This window comes from Zosterops lateralis (genome assembly GCF_965231275.1).
Source record: "Zosterops lateralis genome assembly, chromosome: 5".
NCBI classification, from domain to species: domain Eukaryota; kingdom Metazoa; phylum Chordata; class Aves; order Passeriformes; family Zosteropidae; genus Zosterops; species Zosterops lateralis.
Window position 1 is genome coordinate 48,953,031 of NC_139766.1, and position 16,974 is coordinate 48,970,004.

Here is a 16,974-nt window from a genome sequence, read left to right on the forward strand (position 1 = left end):
TGTCATCCTTCTCCTGCTGAGGACTGTCAGTGCACAGATCTGCAGGAGTTGTTCATTTACTTGCTTTGGCTAAAAACCAGCCTGGATAACTTAGCCCAAAGTCCCTAAACTGCCTCAGCTAGCCTTGCCTGGCTTGATCTGCTCTAGGGAGCACAGCTTCCAGCTGATCCATTGGCAGGTGGGGGAGATGGTGGTGGCTGAAGGAGTGAGCACTGGCCAGCAGGCCCAAGGAATGATCTGTTCCACAGAGGTGGCTGGGCAGGGAGGAAGCCTGGCTGTGACTTTTGCACACAGGTAGCAGCAAAACAGAAGGCTGGCAGGAATTGATTCCTTCAGATTAACGGTCTTATCAGCCATGGAGATAGAACTTCTATTACAGCAAAATTTAATGATAATGATGTGATCACCAGTCAAGAGCAAATGCACTGAAATAGCACACAGTTGTACTAATGAAATTCTTCAAAGCTTTATTAGGTGAAAAGATGAAAATTATTTTCATTCAGGAGGATGAGCTTCCTTAAATTATAATAAAGATAATATTTTCTGCATTTAATTTGCACAGCATTTTAATGGCAAAACATTAATTTTTGAGTGTTTATGTGTATATATAAAATTTATCTAAAATCAATGTTGTACACTGCAGAGTACAAACTTTTAAAATAAGGACGTCCTTCAGGCTTAGATGGTTATATTGCTGCTGAGTTTTTGCTATACTCCAGTGGCATTTTGCTGGAATGAGATTCACCCCTGTGCAGAGGGCAAGCATAAAACCTAAGCACCATGTAAGTTCTACTTAAGTCTTAAGGACCTGGCTCTAATTCCATTGAAATAAATAGCAATATTTTCACTGTTTTTCAATGGGAGCTGTTACAAGGTCAATGAATGGGATCAGTCCTATAAATGCCTTTTGCTGGCCCAATTGGAATGATATGCAAGGAGCTAGATGCAAAATGCTTGGGAATGAATGTCAAGAACTCCCTTGGCAGTAAACGACTTGGAAATTCTGGAGAATTTGCTCAAGGTAAGTACTGGAACCAAAACATTCATTTATTTCAAAGACTCAAGGATGTAGGTGAATTTATTTTAACCTGGGAGCTGATCTTACCCAAATATGACTTGAGGAGTACTGGGCGTACTTCAGCCGTATTCTGTGTAATATAATGCACAATACTGAAAAATACAATCAAGCCTATTTAAAGCATTAATATTTCTGCAGTACTGGGATAATTTTGGATACCTTTGAGTACTAAAACATCATGTGCTCTGCTCTGGTAGCATTAGCAGAGTTTCAGTGTGGTTTTTTGGTGTATCATCTACCATTGCTAGGTAACATGATGGCATTTATTTATGCATCTAAACAGCACCTGCACAGAAACTCGTTTATATTTGTAAATTCTAAGTGCTTCACAGCTGATTTCCCATTACAGGTTGAGAAAGTTTTAGGTAAGACCATATTCACAACACAAAGCAATGGAGAATTCTGAGCTCAAACTTTGTGCATCTTACTGCGACCCCTGGCCACTGCAGTGTATTTCACTTTCCAGCTTGTACAGGGAAATAAATATGAATTGAATTCCTACTAGAATTACCTTACACCCATCTATCAGCTTTGCAAGTGTAAAAATCCTAAGTGTACTCTCAGTAAGTGATTTTCAAAGGCTCTGACCTCCCATAAATGAAATCCAGATTCCTCAGAACTAAGCAGAGGTGGAATGCTAGGCCTATAGCACGTATTTCCTTTTGACCTTGCCCATTTCAGCAGCAGACCAACTCAAAGAAAGTACATAACAGATTTTATTATAATAGCAAAAAAAGTTATATAGGTTTTTTCTTTTTTTAATTACTCCACATGAAAAACAGATTATTTGCCTTCTAGACAAACTTAAAAAAATTAGAACTAGAGACTTGCTGGTTGGTATCTGAGGGGAGCCTAGAAGAAAGATGGAGAGGGACTTCTTACAAAGTATGTAGTGATGGGACAAGGGAGAATGGCTTCTGACTGAAAGAGAGGATATCTAGGGTTAGATATAACAAAGAAATTCTTTACTGTGGGGGTGATGAGACACTGGAACAGGTTGCCCAGAGAGGTTGTGGATGCTCTATCCCTGGAAGTGTTCACAGGTTGGATGGAGCTCTGAGCAACCTGGTCTGGTAAAAGGTGTCCCTGTCCATGGCAGGGGGAAAACTACATGATCTTTAGAGACCCTTCCCCTCAGGCCTATGAGTCCATGAAGAATTTCACCCCTACATGTTCAGTTAAGGGGATTACCCCCGAAAACCTTGCTTTTGGTGAACTCAGATGCCAACTCCTCTGGTCAAATATGAAGCTACTATTTTGTAGCTTCTGCAGAAGTGAGCAATGGCCCTGCAAAATTGCCTCTCTGTGTCCTGAAGAGAGAGATCTATTGTCACAAATACAGCAAGCAGTGGTACAAATCAGAGGAGATTATAGCTTCTTTTTTTCCCCTAGATCCTTCTTGTAATGGGAAATCCACACACTAGAATACAGCTCCATCAAAGATTCAGAGCATTAACTGCCACATTTCAGAGGAGTACATGGGGAAACAGTAGTGAAGCCATAATAAAAATCTCCTGTTCTAGTGTAAAATAATTCTGTGTCCTTGCTGCACACACTGAGCAGACAATCCTGACTCTTGAGCTTTCTTTGAAGCTTGATCTACCAAAGTAGTAGAGGGAACAAATAATGAGTAGTAGTTATATGCTGTTTAAATCCGAAGGAAGATACTGACTTAGCTTTTCTGCTACAAATAAATAATTCCCACTAACATTCAAAATAAGGTATAAAGTTATGAGGGAAACATGGAGTTATCCTGTAGAAATCCTTTAGGGTAATTAAAATCAGAGTTAACATTTAAAGCTAATGTTGACCACCTTTCAATGAATACACAAGATCATTGGCTTGGGATTTAAGAGTGATGACGCAACAAAAGTTTTTCTGCCTCAGTTTCCCCATCAATGAAATGCAAATAGTGGTATTTGGCCCTTTCCAGGAATTTCTGAAAGATCCACAAAGAAGAAGCACTACTTCAAGAACTACCATCCTTGTCAACAGAGGAAATTAATTTGAAATCATCCTCAAGGATCAATGAAATGGGAATTCAAAGGAATCAAATCATAGGTAGAGCTGTTAAGCTTTAAAATCAACACAGGATGAATACAGAATCTAAATGAAGTATCAGCAGAGTTCAATATAAAAATTTATCTCTGATTGGGAACACATGCAAATAGCCCAGCTATAAGTGGAGCAGAAACAGAGTGGCTTGGGTGACATAAAAATGCGCGCCAAGAAAATAACATTTCCCTACCTAGGGAGCAGCAGGGTAGGATCTTCATTCTGCCATGGGTGTCAGGTAAGGATAACAACCCTTGGCACCATCGCCCTTAATTTTGCATCTGTCCTGGGTTGCAGTGTAGGATGTACACAAAGTATTTATTCTATCACCATCTTCATGAACTGTTGAAACCAGGTGGGCTAGTGTTTTCCCAAGCCCCTGCCTTTTCTGCTAATGGCCTTTGGGGTGTCTTCTGCTCATGGCCCATCAGCGCCTGGCCCATGAGTCACAGGTAACTCCCTCCAGGGGTTATCTCTGTTAATGGGCCATCAAGGACCCACCTCACACTCCTCATCCTCTGCCCAGGGGGAGGAGCCAAGCATTCTCACCTGGATATAATCTGGGATTTGGGACAGTGCCGGGGCACTTACCCACTGGATTCCCAGAGGACCAGAGCTCCCAGACCTTTCTACAGGATCACTGCTTCAGGAAGAGCACCTCACCTGGACTGCTTCCACCATCCTGCTCAGGTTGTATTCTGACTGTCAGTGGTCCTTTGTGTTATTGCATTTATTTTATTTTATTTTTACTTTTTTACCTTTTTACCTTTCTTCTTATTAAATTATATCTCTGACTTGGAGCCTCTCATTCGTTTTGCTTTCAAACCACAACAGCATCACAGAATCCCGGAATCGGTGAGGTTTGAAGAGTACTCATGTGGTCCAGCCACCCTGCTCAAGCAGGGTCGGCCTGGAGCACATGGCACAGGATTGTGTCCCTCCAGATAGTTCTCGAGTTTCTCCTTTTACAGATACTCCACCCCCTCTCTGGGCAACGTGTTCCAGTGCTCAGCCACCTGTACAGTAAAGAAGTTCTTCCTTATTTGAGGTGGAACTTCTGATTCTACCCACTCCCTCAAGTCCTAGTGCTTGGCGTGACCGAGCAGAGCCTGGCCTTATCCTCTTGGCATCCCCCTTTCTGGCAGTGCTGGATACACCTGGCCTACCGCTGGGGTCACCCGCCACCTCAGGGAGGGGTTGTCTCTGGTCACTATTAATTCCAGCCCTGTGGAGCCCTCCCTTGAGGCCGGGCAGGGCCGGGAGCTCGCTGTTCCCGCCGGGCCGCGGCAGGCGGGGCAGGAAGGGAAGGGGAGGGGAGGGGAGGGCGGTCGCCGCCATCATGCGAGCGCGGCCGGGGCTGTGGCGGCTGCTGCTGGCGGCGCGGGGGCGGGGGAGCCCGGCCGCCATGTCCCGCTACAGCACCGAGCAGCGGGGCCGCCCCAACTCGCCCGATTACCGCCTCTACTTTAGTAAGTAGCAGCCCCCGCGCTCCATAAACCCCTTCCTTCCCGTCCCGCGGGGCGCACGGAGAGGGAGAGGCGGCGGCGGCTCCTCGGGCTGGCTGAGGTGTCGCCCCCGGGCCTTCCCGCCGCTGCGGGGGGACAGCGGTGTTTCTGTAGAGAGGGAAGGCGGATCCTGTGGACATCCCGGCTTTCGGAGGGGATGCTGGGCCTGCTCCGCGGCGGCCCGGCCGTGCCATGGCTCAGCCCCGGAGGAGGCCGGGCGTGGAGCCGCCGCGGTGCCGAGTAGTGGCGGCCTGGCCTCCCCAGGGACAGCCCTGAGGGCTCTGTGTGTGACAGCCCGGCCTGTCCCTTGTCACCAGGACCTCCCTCCCTCCTCCCAGACACGTCACCGGGGCGGGAGGCTGGCATCCAAAGCGTGTGGCTCCAGCCCCGAGCGGGGACCAGCAAGTGGCAGTGCGAGGGCACGGGCGGCGCTCCAGGGAGCGTCCCGAGACCCAGCGAGAGCCGGGGGGTGCTGTGGGCAGTATTGCGCATTTTCGTAACAGCGCTGTCTTGTTTGTGTGCCAGTGCTGTTGCAGTCGGTTTGTACGTTTCTGGCCCATTGACTTACAGTCAACTCTGACGTCTGCCGGTGTGGGAGAAGCGGAGGCGGCGTGTGCCCGCCTGGCAGCGCTGCCACAGCTCCCCTGTGCTCATTCATGGCGCTGCCAGCGCAGGAGGGCGTCCGGAGAAAGTCACTTTTCTTGGTGGGAATGAACGGCCTACCCACTGAACTTCGTTTTATTTGGGAGGAGCATCTGACGGGTTCCCAGGAATTGCAGATCATCTCCATTTATTCTTCTTTGCTGAGGTGGTCAAAAGTCCAAAGCTAAGTTAGGTGTCTTGTCTGCTTTTTCCTTTACTATGAATAGGGGTGCCAGCAGAGGAGAAATTCCTTGGGATTTGAATTAGTGTTTGCACTATTTTGATGTTATACTTAGACTTGAAAAACTTAAGCATACATTCTAGTGAAACATACATTCTAGTGAAATTAGTTTCTTTCTCTAGAGTAGGAGCAAGGCTGAGGTGCAGATTGGGCCCTCATTAAATTAACATTAATTTCTGCTGATTTCAAGGTGTGGTATTTCATGGCAAGGGCCTAGAGCAGTTATCCCATCCCTGACTCTTGATCAGACTTTGGCCTGTTACCTTGGGGATTTGTGGTCATGAAAGTCAGTTTATTAGAAATACAGTGTAATCGCAGGGGCAACATTGCTAGAAACCCGGATGAATTCACTTACCACTGATGGAAATGAGGTTACTCTGGGTTTGGGTTTTTCTTTTTTTTCATTTGTTAATGGTTGTATATGGCCAGGGAGTAGAAAAGAATGAAAGAATCTTCTAATTCTTGTCTAGCTTGTATTGCCACGTAGAAGAGAAGCATAGTGTTGCATGCTAAAGCAATAACTTTGATTCTGATGAATCCTTGTCAAAATAATCAAATTCTTTCTCCTCCATGTAGGTACGCACTTGATATTAAACTTCAGAAAAAGTTTAACCAATGCACAATCATAGCATATCTACATTTCTGTCTTGTGTGACATTCAGCAACACCAGTATCTTATGCCATATCTTTAGGTTTGCAATGCTACTTCGTTTTGTCTTTCAGAGAATGCAGATGGTAAATATATTTCCCCATTCCATGACATTCCCCTGTTTGCTGGATCAAAAGAGGTATGATTTTTATGCCTTGAAACACAATTAATTTCAAAATGCTCATAGTTTTGTTGGTGTTACCTAGATAAAGCTGCAGGTTTTAAAAGCAATTTTTTTTGTAATCAATAGAGAAATATATAGTGCCAGAAAAGACAACTCTGACCCAGACTGGTGCCTTATTTAATACAGGCATGACTACACCAAATATTCTCTGCTGAGTTCAGTAATTTGCAGTGAAACATAATGGTTCTTGTGTATACAGGCCTAGATGTCTCTTTAAGTCTCTTAAGTGTTTGAGGGCAGGAGGAACCCTTACTGTATCTTGTGATAATTCTCTGTGTTTAAGGTTTGTGCTTATGTGTGCTTGAATTAATTTTCTACTGTTACTCCTTCTAAATTAGCAGTTTTCTGCACCTGCCATTAAAAGTGTACATTTCTTTGTCGTGGATGTACAGCACACGCTTGCACAACTTATGGTGTATGTCTTTAATTCCCAAAAGGAGCATTAGAATTGGAAGCCAACAGCAATGCCCAGGAGAGAAGTGGTAATGACACCTTTGGAGATTCGCAGTGCGCGAGGTGCAGCTGAGCACTGTCACGTCTTGTTAGCCACCCTCCCTGGGGTTTCATTACAGCAATAATGAAACGGCTGTTTAGTCTGTCACTGGTGGGAGAACTGCCAGTCTTTGGTTTAGGCTGAGGTTTGCTTATCACAGGGTGCTTGTGACACAAACAGGCTGGGGGAGTTTTAGTTGTTTTGTTTTGTTGCTGAGTCTCTATGGTTGATATGAGTGGTGCGAAAGGTCAGTAGTTTGAACATGTTCAGATGGGGACCTCTGAACTGATGTACCAGTCTCTTGAATTATTAAATCTGAGAGATTAAAAATCTGAATGAAACTTTTTTGATCAGCAGATCACTCAAATCCAGTCAGTGGGAGAGGCAGGTCATTCACAGTGTCGTTACGAAGATGCCGTGTTCAGTCTGTGCTGTTGCTGGAAAAACAGGCATTTTCATCACATGTTCCCTGGTGGCCTTGCTGTCCCTGCAGGTAGAGTTAAAACTTTGGAGGAATAGGTTATAGCCTGTGATTTCATCAGTAGGTAAATTAGAGTACAGCATGATGAGTGTGGAGAGACTTTCATTTTGGTGAGTGAGGAAATAGCATTCCACCCAATATAGGGCTTGAAGGGTGAGCAAGGATGGAAGTCGTGGTTAAGGTCTCTGGTAATTTGCCTTGTTTGCAAGATGATGACATAAGGAGTTGTATGTTAGACTCTTTCCATCCCCTTGTCTAAGATTTGTCGTCTTTATGATGGATAAATGCAACCTCATTTTTTGTACTGGTTTTGTTTATTTTGAATTGGTTTTTGTCTTCTTCAGCTGTGCAGAAGGATGACTGTTTTTAATCAGTTGAGTACAGACATACATTGCTGCTTAAATTTCTTAGCAGCTGGGAGAAAGTGGATGTGTCCTTGTACATTTTTTTGTCTTACTTTGTTAATGTCTCGAAGGTTAGAATTTCACAATGAAATAGAACAGAGTACTTACGTTTAAAAGTTATGATTTAGGCCTTTGTGCTCACAAAGAGATGTTTCAATTGCATTGCAAAGTACTGTTGCCTGTATTTATGTGAATACAGTGTTGCTCTCTAGTGTTCTCTATACACTAGAGAGCAACACTTCTTTACTTTTTACACTTCTTTACTTCACTCTTTCCCTGTAGGATAAAGAAATTCCTGCAAAGAGGTCAAAGACTACTGGATCTGAGGTAAGTTTTTGCTTGGCTGGGTTGTTTGTTTTTTTTTCCAACTATGTCCTCTATTTCCTTCCCAACATCACTTTTCTGCAAAGCGAACTTGCTCTCACTGAATATAGTTGACATATCTTCAAATGCAAGTCTTTTAGGAGAAGACTTAAAGGGATTTAATATTCTCCTCTTTGAATGGACCAGAAATGTCAGAATTCCTTTATTCATCAAGATGTTCTCAAAGACAAACACTTATGCCAGTCTTTCAAAGGTTTGTTATGACTTTTGCAGTGTATGTGTGTTATCTTTTTTGCTATTGCATTCAGAAACATTTGCAATAAAACCTCCCTTAATGAAATATTCATTATCCTCTGGCTATGGATAATCTTGGGTTTATATACAGAACTTCAGAAATTCTAAATATGTTAGGGCAGAAATTATACTGAGTATCTGCTTTTTAGAACTGAGGTTATGTTGTTTTCTGTGCTCAGCTAGGAAATCCAAAGGGAGAAAACCCATATCTGCTAAAGGTTCAGCATTATCCAGCACTGAAGTTAAGGCTAATAGAAGCCTAGAAAACATGGAAGATCTGCTCAGGCTTTTTCTGTGAAATAAGATTTGTTTATGCAAGTGTCTTTTCCAAAATATAACATTTTTTTGCTGTGCTTTGCCTGGCATAGGCTCATCTAAAACTTAGTAAAAGAATGTGATAGAAAAAAAAATGAGCCAAACTATGCTTTAAGGCCATGATATGTGGGTGGGCGGGTGTGTGTGTCCCAGTCCTTATCTTCTCCTATCTGTTTGGCCAGTCATATTGCAAAACTGTAGCTACCCATGGGGTGGGAAAGAACTGTCCTAACTGTCTGGGTTCTCACAGTTTTGCAGCCAGTGTGTGGTGCACTGGTTCTTGTGCTGTACAGCAGTCCCCACACAATCCTGCACTATGTGTTTCCTCTCTCTTTGCTCTGTGATTTATTCAAGCTACAATGCCTAAGTAATGCTTTTTAGATTTTCTGTAGCTTGATGCCCATTTAAATACTGTTTTGTAGATGTAGAATCGTGCCTGAAAGAGGAATTATTCAGAAGAAGGAGTATGTGCCAGTAGACTTTTATCAAAAACTATTGTCTTGCAACATCAATTCTTATTTACAGCTCTTGCTGGCAAGTCAAGTATTCTGTGTCTTGGACACTTAAAAATACTGTCTGGTGCAAAGACATTTCATGCAACATCTGCAACTGTTCAAAACTGCATTTGTCTGTGCTGTGAGAAGCATGGTGTGGCTTGTTGAAAAGCATGTTTCTAGTAGCCTGTGGAAAGGGGAGCAAAATGCCAGTGAGGCTGAGCAGCTCTTGCTTCCTTGGCCTGTGTAGCCTCCAGAGCTACTTCATGTAATTCCTGCTGTGAGCCAGCTCTGGACTGTCGTTTAATAGAGCTACAGAAAATGAGCAAAGGCAAATGTGCATTTCAATCTTAGCAGGCTTTTGATACAATTACACGAACAGATGTGCAAGGTGTAAGCTTCCCGAACTTGCTTGATCTTTACTTAGATGGTGAAATGTGAGAACACCATTTTCATCATGATCCTCGAGATTTGGGGAGGAGAGAGAAAACGGGAGGATCTTTGTGTTCAGGAAAGCAATTTCTTCTTACACTGGTCTCTTCAGCAGCTCTCCTCAACCTTGCTTGATGCGAGATACATCCTTGTGTGCTTTTATGCAGGGAAAGCATAGCTTCATCAGGGAATAAAGGGAAAATGAGGAATTTAATGTCATGTACTGATTTCAGAAGAGCTTTGAAGCCCTGGACTCCTTGTTCTTGTCTAGGAATTCACAGGCTGCTATTGATACCTGTTACTCAGTTGGTCCTTGCACTGAATTTGACCAGAATTCAAAAGTGATGATTCTTCTTGCCCTGGAAATGCATCTATGAAACTTACGCTTTTATGGTGGCAGTTATTTGTTACTCTGGACAAGACCAAGCCCTCTTAAGAGTTAAATTAAATTTGTTAAATTGTACTAAGCTGGTGTTTATCAGATGGCAGTCTAGCTATGGAAAATGAAAATAATTTTGCATGAGTCTTTTTAGTCAGTCTAATCTACTTTAAATTATCCTTGGTGTTCCTGATGCCAGAAAAGAAGGTCTCAAAGTAGAGGAGTTTCAGCTGTCACTGTTTGTGGGATAGAGAACGCACATCATACAAGTCTATGTCAGCTGTTTTACAGTTTCAGTTTGTTGTTTCTAAGGGAAATACTGTCGTGTTTCTAAATTAACTGTTTTCACTGGTTCAACTATTTCTTGTAACATTTTAGACCTTCCCAAATTTCAGTTAAATTTAGCTTTGCAGACACTGCTGACAACTTACCTTTTTGCTTTTGCAGATGTTTTTTGGCTGTTTGAGGACAAGAAAGAAGTTACTTTACAGTAGAAACTATGCTGAAAGAAGCTCCAGTCTTGAAATTATTAGCTGCTTTTAGTCTGAACCCCTGCATTACAAAAACTTGGAATCTACTCCTGACCAAGTAAATCTTTGTGACAGGTTTCAAAAGATTCACATCTCTGGAAAAGCAGATGTTTCCACTAGGGTTACAGTCAACACTGTCAGAACCTTGTTGAATATGGTCTTCCTTGTCTGTCAGGAAGAAGGTTTGAAGAGGTCATCATTTTCTTTTCAAGACAAATGTTGCTCTCCGCTGTAGCAGAGTTTGTTATCATTGTATATCTTTGTAGAAGTATTCACTTGTAGTGTCATTCACAGGACCCAGATGTTCTTGAAATACAGTGTTTCATATGTTGGCCCTGGTAAGGAGTCTGTCCGAGCATGTAGAGATTAGTCCTTTAACTTGCAGATATTGCCAAAAGCATTTGAAAAAAAAAAAAAAATAGAAAAACAAGTCAGCTTTTGTTTTGTTGCATCCTGTGGATTGCACAGTGCTGGGATGTCCTTGCAGACTTCAGTTGAAATACTTCCATGCGCCAAAAACACCTGATAAATTAACTGGTCAGGTGAGATTTAAGGAGTCGTCAGAGTGGTCATGCAGTCTGCAAAGGTGATCTCAGAGAGGACCTTGTGCCTCCAGCACTGTTCAAAGCTGGTATCAGAGATGGCATATGGTAAAGTTGGTATACCTTATAACAAAGGAGAAACTGACATCATTTTCCATGCAGAACTTTGTACTGAATTTGTATTCTGCCTTAAGTACAGTCTCTGTAACTGTCCTTGGTAATGTTAGACAGTTTTTCAATATATTTAACCTGGGCTACAGTGTGTCCATTATGTGGTCAGGGATTTGTGTTCCAAATTTTGAGTTATCAGTGAATCTTTCCCCCGATGCTTGAACTTGCCCAGACTTTTGCTATGGATGTGTCCATTAGATGCAACCTTGCATTGTGTTCTTACAGACAAGCAAGTGCTGAGAGTAGAAGTAGTCTTCACTCATCAGTCCAGTTGAAATCTACCATCTACTACTCTTGGTTTACTGAGAAAGTTACATCAATGATTTGATCCAACTTAACTTAAAATAAATGGTTCCTTGAACTTGAAAAACCCAGTGTTTCATATTTATCCACATCAGGGTTGTACACTGCGTAGTTTTGTAGGTGAATGTGCCCCCTAACTGGTTTATCAGAGAACATGCCTGACACCAGTGAGATTCCTGTGTGTAAAGCCTACCTGTACCTACATGTTCATGATTCCCTTTGCAGTATAACAGGAGGGAAGTACACTGTCAAGAGACTGCAGGCACTCTGCATTTATGCTGTACATTGCGTTCCTCTTTTGCTGCGTGGCATGTTAATTTATATTGGACAAGTTCCACTTTCTCTTTGGTGTCCAGATGTTGTTGGCATCTGGTTTGTTGTTTTAATTAGCAAATACCTTAAAGCAAGCGTTATATTGGAAATGCTTATTACATGGCTACTCATTTTATAGGGAAGTCCCACTCCGTTTATTTCTGGATATATTTAATGACAGTCCATATTTAGCTTTTCCTGGGTTTTTTCCCCTTTTTTTCTTTCCTTTCTTCCTTTTAAACATCACCCTTTGTTCACACTACTGCTAGATTGCAGCTTATGGTTTCCATTCTTACTAGTCCTCAGGTGCATGCTGCCATGTTCAGTTGATGGCTGATGAGAATCCCTGCCAGATTGCAAATGAGCAGACAGGAAAAAAAAAAAGGAAATTGTAGCTGCTTTTTCTTCTCTTTTTCTTCTGGACTCAGAACTTCTCTATGACAAAGAGTCAGCGGCCCCCAAATGCTGCCTGTAGCGCTTTTAGATTTTTTTAAGCATTTTACTATAAAAACTACCAAAGCAACTCAAAGCAACTGCCAAAGTAAGCTTTAGCATACCTCTTGTCATGCATGGTGATGGCAAATTGCAATCTATAGAGGTTACTCCACTTCTGCTTCAAATTAGCTGAACCTTCAAAGCTGAGTATTCAGGGTTGCTATCCTTGAGCAAAATTGTACCTATTCAAAAGCCTTCCCTCAAGTGTATGAAATAAGGAACTTGGAGTGACCGGGAAAGAAACTGGTTGAACAAGAAAGGGAAAGTTAGGTAAGGAAGAATTGGTTTTCAGAGGGATATAGGGCAGTCCAGAAAGGCAGGCATCAGAAAGGTCATGAATTTTATGGTTTCTTTCCTTCTGATACTCAGGTTTCTAAGAACAACCCCAGATCAAAATGAGTTATTTTTTCTAAGAATACATACAGCCAGAACTAGCTGGTTGTTTTGGCCATCAGTCTTAGAGGAGAGAATGATGACTAACAGTTTACAGTTGCAACAGTATGTATTTTCCTTGCTTTTCTCAATACTTGCTGTACAAATCTGCTGAAGTATTTTTGTATATCTTTTTATCTTTCTGTGTTTTTTTAATTTCAAAAATCAAAACCTGTTCCTGTTTTCTGTGTGAAAGAGAGACATTTTTGCTTGTCTCAGCAAAAGCTATATCATGATACATTAAAAATTATGTTCAGCTGAAAAGAAATGCAGGAAGCTGCCAAGAAGTGTTAAAGACAACACCCCAGTAAAACATAGTTACAACCTACGTGAGTTCCCATGTAACCATTTAGAGTGCAGTTCTTAGGAAATGAAGGCTATCATTTAGACATACTGGTGGTTCCTACTGATGTAATTTTCTGCTGATTTTCTTATGCAGTTGTAGGAATTAGTAAATGTGCTTTTGGCTTCTCTGTGTTGAGCAAGTAGATTCCACACCACCTCTGCAAGGTATAATAGAATTTAAGTACAACTATCTGTCTTCTGTTCACGTTGACCCAAAGTCCAACAAGCTATGCAGTATCCTGGGTTGAGTGTCCCTTTGGGCTCTTCAGCTCCCTTTCCGTAGCAGATGGATTCTGTCCCTTTTCTGAATCTAGGACACTGTTTCCTCCTCTTTTCTTGTATACTCCAAGAATACTGTCCTGAGGAAATTGTCAGCCAGCAGAGTTGACATGAGGCTGCCTAGAGGAACTCCTCCTTTCTGGCCTGTTGCACAGCTGGCACTCATGGAGTCCCTTCTACGTGAGGCACTTGCAGGGCTGAGTTAACTCTGGACTGCAGAGATCCCACAGGCAGGCCAATTGACTGCTGTTGTACTAAGGCAGTTAAATGGTAAACTTCCCAAGCAGTGGTTTTTGTTTAATGAGGGATCTTTTTTCTGTGATTTGAAGGTGTGTCAAATAATTGGCTGTTGAAACAGTATTGCCATCATTGCTTGAGGGAGTAAGTGCTTACTTAGGGGGTTGGTGAGGTGGATTTTTTTTATTTTACTGATCTAAGATAAAAATATAAATTACCAGATGCATTCACCAACCAAAACTAACCCCTGAATGACACATGCAGATGGTAATCTGTGAAGACAGGTGGTGTCTGACACTTACATTTCTGTTTTCAGCTGATGCTGGGACAGTTTTCAGCAAGGGATGGGGGACAACTTTCAAGTTGTTAGAAAGAATAGGTGCTTGGTCTGGGAAAAAAAGAGTGTTGGAAACATTCCTGTGTGATACTTAGTCAAGGAGGAAAACAAGATGGGAAAGAGAAGGAAAAAAATCCTAAAAAAGTCTAGTTCTCTTTCAATCTGTCAGATATTTAGTATATGATCTCCTTTCCATATGAGTGAATCTAGTCTCACCACTGTGAAAATTTGATTGCCCTATAAATAAAACTTATTTTTAAATGTAAACACTGAATGAAGTAATTAATCTTTTGAAAATGCTTGTGGCAGCTTTGCATTAGAGAGAGTACTTTTGGGGATTTTTTTTTTATTTTTCATACAAGTTAATCTGTCAGGCTGTCACATTTAAGACTCTTGACAATTCACATTTGACTGATACCACAAATTACGAGGGCCTGGTCTTCAAGCTGAGTTGAATCCAAGTGGTTTTATTATGTTTATGAGAGCAGCATTAATTTCAGTCCAGTGTAGTCCACCCCTGACAGTTGATTTGGTGAAGACCTGGACTAACTGTTGGCTAATTACAAGCTCAAAACCAAGCATAGAGGCTGCTGAAGCCTTGGCATTTTACATGGTCAGGAAAGCATATGGCAGCACCTAAACAGCAAAAACATAGGATTGGAGTGGAGGGGGAGACATCCTGTATAATTGTAGTAGTTTGTAAGTAGTTTGTTTCTGCCTGTAGCTACCAGTCAGAACAATTATTTGACCTGTTTGGCAGTTCCTTAAGAGTTTCTTGTCAGCACTGGCTTCCATACTGTGCATTTCTTTTTTCCAAGTGTTTCCCAGATGGATGCAGACTTTACTTGGCTCTCTTCCAATCCTTCTCTTACCTGCTCATGCGTGTGTGTTGCTTTGTTCTATCTGCTTGCTCAGTGTTGACATTTTGAACCCTCTTTACTTTTGTTTCAGCTGTTCTTATATATATAAGGTGTATTTTATGAAACTGAGGGTTATCTGAAACTTTTTTTTTTTGCAATCTTTTTTTATTTGGTCATGACCTGATTGGGAGAAGTGATTCCATCTGACATGCCACTAATTGCAGTATGGGCACAGTACTTATGGATGGCAAATATAGTTTAAATTTATTGGGAATTGGCTGTCAGTATTGTGCATAGCTTGTGATCTCATAGTAGAAATGCTGAGTGATGGTAGGGATTTTCCATTTGCTTTCTTGCTTTCCACATTCCAGATTTGTTTGGGAGGAGATGATCATAGAACCATTGGAATTACTTTAGTCAGGCTGTGACATTGACCCTGGTAATGTTATTTGTTTGTTGCAGCTGCAGGGAACAAGGAGCAAAAATAAAAGTATTTAAGGGTTCACTGGAGCCTTAATTGTGGTGTAGTTAAAGAATCAGTGCAAGTCTTCACTTGGTTCAACTTTATATTTTTTTTCTTATGAATTTCTGCAAAAACTTACTTCGTCTTTCCTGACCCGTTGCAATTACTAATACCAGTGTGAGTTTTCCTTGGTTGTGAAAAAATGTCCCAGGCAATGTGATATTTTGGGGTTATTGTAGTAGTCTAAAACAGGTAGTAGACCTTGCTTGATGGTTTGTTCTAGTTACCCAATTCAATAATTCTCTATTCCTTTGTAGTGCTTAACTCAGCTTCATAAGAAGAAATCTTATAGCAGTTACACAGAATTTTTCTCTTTGGAAAATGTTGCTTTAACCTCCTCAGTCAAAGGTGTAGACTGCTTATTTTTCTTCTAAAAAGATGAAAGTTTACATATTTATTGGTTTTTTTCCTCACACACCACCTTCTTAAAAGACTTTCACTTTGTTTCTGTTAGGAAGAAGGCTAATGCAAATGTGAGGTGTCTGTGTCCATGCCCTTCCTCTGCTGTCACTTTCAGATTGGTATCAGCTCACTTGAAACAGATGTGACTGAGAATCAGAAGTGTCATTTGCATGAGTTTTGAAAAAGTAGTAAGGCAAAAGAGGAGGGCCTGAAATAATAAATCCTTGGGGGAAAAATCTCAAAACATTGTCCTTTCACTGCTTAAGGGAAGCTAACTCTGTCCTATAGAAACATTCAATCCTCTTTGCCTAATAGACTGAACCACTTCCTCATGGCAAAACATTTCATGGACAATCTGAACATTTTGTGAAGGGTAATAATGAAATGGGAAGAAAAAACATCAGGTGTATTTCCATTGCTTGTTGTTGTCCATTATTCTTAGAGGGGTGAGGATCAACCATGGCGGTTGAACTAAAGGAACAGTACAAATAAAAGCATCTGTAACACAGAAATTATGTCTATTGCTGCTGAATGCACAGGAGAGAATTTATGTTACTGTAAGATACTAATTGCCAAGTGGAATTTATTTTCAGTTCTGTCACTGCTTTTTTGTTTTAGGTCCTGTTTAATATGATTGTAGAAGTGCCTCGTTGGACTAATGCAAAAATGGAGGTAATTAAGAAAAATACCTTGTATATATAGGTATTTGTGGAAGTGACGACCGTGCAGTGGCTTCCAGTAGGCAGAGTTTAATCACAGTTTGGATTGCTCTTTGACCATTAAGATGTTCTCTGTTAAAAAATTGGTTTGAAGTGGTGCATATGCTTTCCTTGCAATTATAAAGAATGCTGAGCTTCTAGTTGTTTTCTTGGTGGAAACAGGAAAAGCAGGTGGGCCCTGCTTCTTGACAACCCTCTAACTGCAGAGTGCAGTATATCTGCAGCAGAGTCCTGGAGTACTGACTTTTAGGATGTTTTCCAGCATTTAGACTAATTCTTGCTTGCTTATGGAGCATTCCACTCAGACAATTTAATTCATCGTTTTCACTGTATAGTGTGCTAGGCCAAATCCCAACAAATGGAGTGCAACTAAAAGAGCATTTTCTTATGATCAACAGAAATATTTGGGGACTTCACTGATTAAAAGTATGAACTCCTGCAGGGAGGTATTTTACAAAGTAGTAAAATCATCTCTAGTGTTTCACAAACAACAGATCTCACCAGGAAATGTCCTGTC

At 41.5% G+C, this 16,974-nt stretch overlaps 1 protein-coding gene across 1 annotated transcript in view; it reads left to right on the forward strand.

Annotated features, from left to right (window-relative positions):
- Positions 1-4,463: 4,463 nt before the first annotated feature.
- The window catches only part of PPA2 (inorganic pyrophosphatase 2), a 34,715-nt gene continuing 22,204 nt past the window's right edge, over positions 4,464-16,974 (forward strand). The window contains exons 1-4 of the mRNA XM_083861261.1: positions 4,464-4,602; positions 6,245-6,309; positions 8,015-8,059; positions 16,357-16,410. Of these exons, the coding sequence (XP_083717387.1) occupies positions 4,473-4,602; positions 6,245-6,309; positions 8,015-8,059; positions 16,357-16,410 (294 nt within the window). The 5' untranslated portion in view covers positions 4,464-4,472. The remainder of the gene's footprint in view (positions 4,603-6,244; positions 6,310-8,014; positions 8,060-16,356; positions 16,411-16,974) is intronic.